Source organism: Ailuropoda melanoleuca, chromosome 1 (assembly GCF_002007445.2).
Source record: "Ailuropoda melanoleuca isolate Jingjing chromosome 1, ASM200744v2, whole genome shotgun sequence".
NCBI classification, from domain to species: Eukaryota; Metazoa; Chordata; class Mammalia; order Carnivora; family Ursidae; genus Ailuropoda; species Ailuropoda melanoleuca.
This window is the reverse complement of record NC_048218.1, coordinates 164,595,119-164,601,869: the sequence shown is the minus strand read 5'-3', so window position 1 is coordinate 164,601,869 and position 6,751 is coordinate 164,595,119. Positions and strand designations below refer to the sequence as shown.

The 6,751-nt window shown below is 45.4% G+C and overlaps 1 protein-coding gene across 1 annotated transcript; it reads left to right on the top strand.

Moving 5' to 3' along the window:
• Positions 1-3,490, top strand: HOXA13 (homeobox A13; the record flags this gene model as incomplete). The annotated part of the gene is made up of 2 exons (XM_034644072.1): positions 1-544; positions 1,268-3,490. Coding segments are annotated over 2 exons (789 nt in total), but the record flags the coding sequence as incomplete, so codon positions are not given.
• Positions 3,491-6,751: the final 3,261 nt, after the last annotated feature.

The following is a 6,751-nucleotide window of genomic DNA, read 5'->3' as shown; positions in this document are numbered from 1 at the left end:
GCTGCCGCTGCAGCAGCCGCGGCTGCGTCGTCCTCGGGAGGGCCCGGTCCGGCGGGCGCCGAGGCCGCCAAGCAGTGCAGTCCCTGCTCGGCGGCGGCGCAGAGCTCGTCGGGGCCCGCGGCGCTGCCCTACGGCTATTTCGGCAGCGGCTACTACCCGTGCGCCCGCATGGGCCCGCACCCCAACGCCATCAAGTCGTGCGCGCAGCCCGCCTCGGCCGCCGCGGCTGCCGCCGCCTTCGCGGACAAGTACATGGATACCGCCGGCCCGGCGGCCGAGGAGTTCAGCTCCCGCGCTAAGGAGTTCGCCTTCTACCACCAGGGCTACGCGCCCGGGCCTTACCACCACCATCAGCCCGTGCCTGGCTACCTGGATATGCCGGTGGTGCCCGGCCTCGGGGGCCCGGGCGAGTCGCGCCACGAGCCCCTGGGTCTTCCCATGGAAAGCTACCAGCCCTGGGCGCTGCCCAACGGCTGGAACGGCCAAATGTACTGCCCCAAAGAGCAGACGCAGCCTCCCCACCTCTGGAAGTCCGCTCTGCCCGGTAAATGGCGCCCCCTTCTCAACCCGGGTCCTCCGGCTCTGCTCCAGCTTCTCTGCCTCTCGCTCCCGGGTCACCCTCTGCCCCTCTGCTCTCCCCCTGGCCTGGCCTGGGGGCGCTGCACCCCTAGGCGCCCGACCCCGGCTGGCTGGCGCGGCCCGCACTGCCCTTGAGTTGGTCTGGCTCCTGGCTCTCCCTGGGTGAGGGATGGCTGGGGAGAAGCTTGTGGGGACCCTGGCTGGATCCCTTCTCCCTCTGTGCCCCGCCCTCCCAAACCCTTGACATTGACTTAAGGATGGAAAATTGACCTGGAAACGGTTTCCCAAATTGCCCTTATTCGTTCTCTCAAAAAAAAAAAAGGCTTCAGTGTGGAAGCATCAAGTGTTGGGGCTTGGGGCATACAGAGAGAAGTCAGGCATGGAAGTGTTGTCCCCTGAGCCTGGCGCTAAGGTGTGGGCCGCCGGGCCAGGCGATCAAGGGAACCCAGCGCTGTGCAGACAGGATGGCCCGGTTGGGGTGGTCATTGGAGCCCTGGGTGATTTCATTTCAATGCAGAACTAACCACCCTTCCCACCGACCCTCCAGACTGTAGTGGAAGGCTGAATTGTGCAATGCATGGCAAAGGGCAGCTGGGCGCTGCAAGGCGGGTGGCTCAGATCGAGCTGTCGCCTGTGTCCTGGCCTGGGTGTGATCCCTGTGTAACTTGCCTTCTTCCCTATCTTCCAGACGTGGTCTCTCATCCCTCAGACGCCAGCTCCTACAGGCGGGGGAGAAAGAAACGCGTCCCTTACACCAAGGTGCAATTAAAAGAACTCGAACGGGAATATGCTACAAACAAATTCATTACCAAGGACAAACGGAGGCGGATATCAGCCACGACAAATCTCTCTGAGCGGCAGGTTACAATTTGGTTCCAGAACAGGAGGGTCAAAGAGAAAAAAGTCATCAACAAACTGAAGACCACTAGTTAATGGATTAAAAGTGGAGCAAGAGGGCAACCTGGAGAAATGCTTCAGAACTGGTTGCTTTGCCCAGATAATGAACATAATGCTTAATAATAATAATTGAAGAATGGGAAAGAGAAAGACACTGGCATTTTGCTTTCCTAAGGGGGATCTCTTTCTCCTTGGTGGAATCTACAACTCTTTTAAAACTTTACTCTAAGAAAAGGTAAAGACTTCCAGTTCTCCCGCCAACCCCACCAGACCGTTAAATGACAAACTCTAGAGTCAAACGTCAACCCCCAAATATGCAATTTCAGATAAGTTGCGCATTTACTGAAATCTTGTAAGTATTTATGTGACCATAATATTTCAGGATACTGTGTTATATGGTAATGATCCAAAAGTTGGTTACAAAAGCAAGAGGCTGTTGTAAACATCTGTGTGTCCTTGGGTCGCCATTGCCATCCCCTTTGCATGTTAAGTGACTGCTCAGGTATATCTTAGTGAAATTCCTACCATTGTTGTATATTCTGCCAAACATCTTATGTATAGATTTAGAGGGGGAGAGAGAAGAAGGTACTGAAATAATGATCTTGGGCTATTTACAATGAAGAAAGGGAGAGAAAGCTTTTCCGAGGATCATTCGTCTTGGTAGTAAATACAACCAGCTGAGCGTTTGAGGCTACAAGGAAACCCCAGGTTGGGAATGTCCTTCTGACAATAATTTTAAATTGCTCATAACAAGCATATTTTGTGGCATTTGGATTCTATTTTCTGCTTGATATAATTTACTTTTCAAAGAATTTAATAACTTTAAAAAAATATTTAAAGCATCAGATGTTTCATAGAATTCACTTTATCAGGTCTCCTGAGAGGTCCACCCGGACATGGTGAAATCCGGTTTGAAGAGAATTCATGTTTCATTTAAATTGGTATTTCCAAATATTTACTAAACATTTTGCTGGAGAGTACTTTTGCTTTTTTATTTTTTGGAAAACTCAGAACGGAAATCCATTCCCCCCCGAAACATTTAGATGTTTACATTCTATATTTTGATCTATTAAGGGATTAGTATTTTTTTCCTTGTTTATTGTGTTATAAGACTGCATTAGGAAGTTTAGGGATTCATCTTTACAGCACATTTTTATCAAGCAGTTATTTCAACCAGCACATTCATTTTGTTCACATTCACTATAAAATGCTATCTTGTAAATAAAGACATTCAGCACACTGTGAAAATGTATTTGTGCACCTGATTTTCAAACATTTCTACTAAAAATAATAATTAAAAAGAACCTTAGATTTGTAGATAGCGATATAGAAGTATTAATTATGGTAATAAAATAGTCACTGCCATTAAAATCTGAAGGAAATACTCGTTATTTTCCAAGCTAAATGTGCACTGCACAGAAAGAAAAGGAGCGGGTTTGTCCTATACAAACCAAGGACCATTCTTTTCTATTATTATTCAGCCTTTTTTTTTCACAACAGATTTTTTAAGCAAAAGGAGAAATCCCTCATAACAAAAATCCTAAAAATGTGGATAAGTGCTTCAGGAGAGTTAAAGTGTTAAGCATTCTGAGAAAGGAGAAAGAAGAAAGGAGGAAGAGATAGTCTAAATTCCCTGGCTCACTGTGGAAAATGAAAACCAGTTGTTTAGTATCAGTGACGCCCAGGCTGTAGTATTTTAAAATCTGCTGTTGGGTCCGCATGTGTCTGAAAGGGCAGGTTTTGATATTTGTTGAAATGACAGGACTAGGAAAGGCCTTAAACCTTGACCTTGACGAAAAAAGACAATTTGTGACCTTGACTTTTGACAGCTCATGAATTGGCCTCGGCTGGATTAGTAGATCAAGGGCGCCACCTCGCGTTGACAAGCTTCCCTGTAATTCTTCAGCTTCAAGGGAATCAAAAGGTCTTACCTCCTTGACTCCTTGTTTTAGAGATTTAGTACTCATTTCTTTGGCTCCAGATGGAACAAATTTGAATATATGTAAGTTATACATGTGCCTGTATATATGTGAATATATATTATATATGTGTATACATGTATGCGTTTGCATATCGGTGCTCGTGTGTGCTTGTGTATATATTTGTAGAATCTGTACAGAGTATCACTAATTACTGATGACCCAACATGTTGTAATTTAAGGTGATTTCTAGAGTTGAGGTGCAAAATGTACTTTACATGATGAAGTTTTGCTCCTTTTCTTTAATGGCCAAGTTTGATTTGTCTTCACAGTGCTTGTTCTGCATCAGATTTCTGCAGATCTGCTTTAAAGCTGTACGTTTTTGTTACAGTCTAAAAGGTGTTCTTAAATAACCATTCTTTGCTGGCCCTCACCCTCCAAGGTGGTCTACCATCCTAATTAGAGCTGTAGGGGAGTCTATACGGCAAATAAAAAGCTTCAGATGCCTTGCTAACTCTAGTGTTCTAGAGTTACATTTCAGAAAGTCAAAGAAACTCACCTCTTAAGAGGTCAGTATGGAGAGCTTAAAGAGCTCGTATCTACAAAATGACCATAGTGTGGATGCGGAAGGAGAGTTATCCTGGATAGCTCAGAGCCGAGTGCTGCTCCTGGGTGGCGTGTGCAATCGTATCCCGGAGCATGTGAAGGTGCCATTTGATTTGTGGAAGAAATAGATACATTTAATATTAACAGTCACCATCAAAACTATAATAAATATTATATCTACTACTTACTGACCCCCAACAACACATCAGGTGCTGTGTTTAGAGTCATAAATAATACATATGTATGTTTTATATTTAATATACACATAGGGTAATGTGTTTTTGTCAAATCCATGCTATGCATATATATGTATATATATATACATATATATGTATATATATACATATATATATATATGTGTGTATATATATATGTATATGTGTGTTGGTGGAACCAGGAGCCTTAGGATGTGAAATTTTGAGATGACGTTAATTTTATCTTTATGTTAGAGGAAAGTAATTGTGAACCAAAAAACCATACTTATCATTTTATGGAAAAAATATTGGTTGGTTAGGAACCTGGCTGACGGAAACCTCCCCAACCTGAAGACTTAGAGCTTCTTTATAGGTGGAGAATTCTAGAATCTCTAAAGCTGTCTCAGAAACAGCGTGGTCTTGAAAACATACATATGGAATGGTCTTGTGAAGTGCAATCCAATTTCGCTGTCCTGAAAGTGGATTTTCACTCCACTTGTGGAAACAAATGAAAATGATGCTTCAGATCAAGCTCCCCACACCGTGCGCCCCAGAACTCCCTTTCTAAATGAGCTGCCATCGAGCCAAAGTAACAACTTTCTCCCCAAATGTTTAAAGTGGTGGAAAATCCCCTCAAAGCTGGATCATACTGTGTGTTTACGGAACAGCTCCAAAGGGGACTCTTCTGTTGACGGGGGATATTTTTCTTTAGATGTAAGAAATATTCTGAGCCTCAGGCCTAGGAAGGAGGCCAACAGCAGCTCTGCAGCCGGAATACCGCCCCTTCCACAACCCATCGCAGGAACTCTGGGTAAAGTAGTAGTTTTCTCTTTTTTTTTTTCTCCCTTCGGTTTTTGAAACGAATGACAGAAGATATATCTGGGTTTTGTTTTTGTTTTTGTTTTCCCCTGTTCTAAAATGGTCTTTGATAATGTCGGTCTTACCTAACTCCCCTCTTATTTAAAATTCCCATGGATCTACCAGATAACCTGAAGCAAGCATGGATTATGATGGCTCCCTAATGCCCAAGTAGCAATTAGCCTAAACCTTTAGAAAAAAAGACAATCAGGAGGACTCCAGCCACCATCTAAGAATAATAACACCAGACAGCAGGAGTGTTGTTGAATAGCTGATTCACATTTTTTTTTCCTAAAACGGAAAACTTTTCTGAACGAGACATTGTAAATATGGAAACAGCTAGACACCGTTTTCATCTATTAAATTTGCAAAGATTTTTAATCCTGTAATGGCCTACCATTTAAAAAATTGTAAATGTGGGACTTAAAAAAAAAACACTTTTCCCGTATCCTCTTAATTCTGTCAAATTTATTAAGGTATTTGAAGTGGATGACTGTAAAATGTCACTTTGCATTTAACTACTATTTATCCCTGATGCAGAACTGAAGCCATCCGTTTAAATTGTTTTAAAAAAAAAAAAGATAAGCAATTTTTAAAGAAAGGTGGGAAAGAAAATTATTCTTTCTTTTAAAAACTCAACAGAATTGAAGTGTTTTCTTAAAAATTCACAAGGCAGTGAAATTCAGCTAAGGGTGATACGTGTGTGTGCGGATAGTTAATGACACAGATTTCACCGTATAATATATGTGCAGATTACACCCTGCTGCGTGTGTGTGGAGGGTTTGGTGAAGATGCGGCGTCTCGCTTCCTCTCTACGAATTCCGGATTCGAAGCGGAGACGAAGGCTGTCCCGGATTGCTAAACCCCAGACCTGGTGGGTTCAGAGGCGCCCTTCCGGATTTGCGGACCTCTGCGGGAGAGACGCTAGGGGCTTCCTGATTTATGCGCATTCCTTTAAAGTTGATCGAATGCGTGTCAGCAGCCCAAGACCTGGAGAATCAGAGAAATCTGCAGCGAGTAGCTCCTATCCCATTTTTCATAAGCAATGATGTAGCATTATCCAAGCGATCTGGGGAGATTTATGCCCAGGTTTTAGGACCCGCACACAATAATTTTCAACTGCTAGGCCGCCGGGTAAATAACAGCCGGCCTCATTCTTTATGAAAACACCCACTTTCTGATCGGCTGCTTCAACCCTCGCGCCTCTACTTAGCGCCGCCGAATGCCTGCGAGGTGTTTGCTATTTTTAATTTGATTTTAAAGGGAAGAAAAGAGACGCGGGCGCAGGAAAATCCCTCCACGAAAGCAGCTAAGGCCTTGTCAAAGTTCATTTCATTTGTTCCCGGCTCCGTCGCGCCGCTGAAGGCTGGATCCAGCGGGCAGAAAGCGTTTACAACGGCCTCTCGGAGACGCTGGAACCTTGGCGGGCGGCAGGGCGCGGCGCGGGGCTCGCCCCGAGTGCGGGGCCGTGGACCCCAGGACGCGCGCGGCCGCGGACTCGGAGCGCCGCCTGAAGTCGCGCCCCGGGGCAGAGGCGAGGCTCCAAAGCCTCCAGGCTCCTAAATGAAGCCTCCGCTCAAAATGGAGGCTCAAAGCCTTCCAGAGCCGGCCTTGCTCGGAAGGCTCGCGTGTGGAAGGAGCAGTGCAGCGGGCGTCCGGCCGAGGTCAAGGCGCGGCATCCCAGGCCCGCGCCAGGAG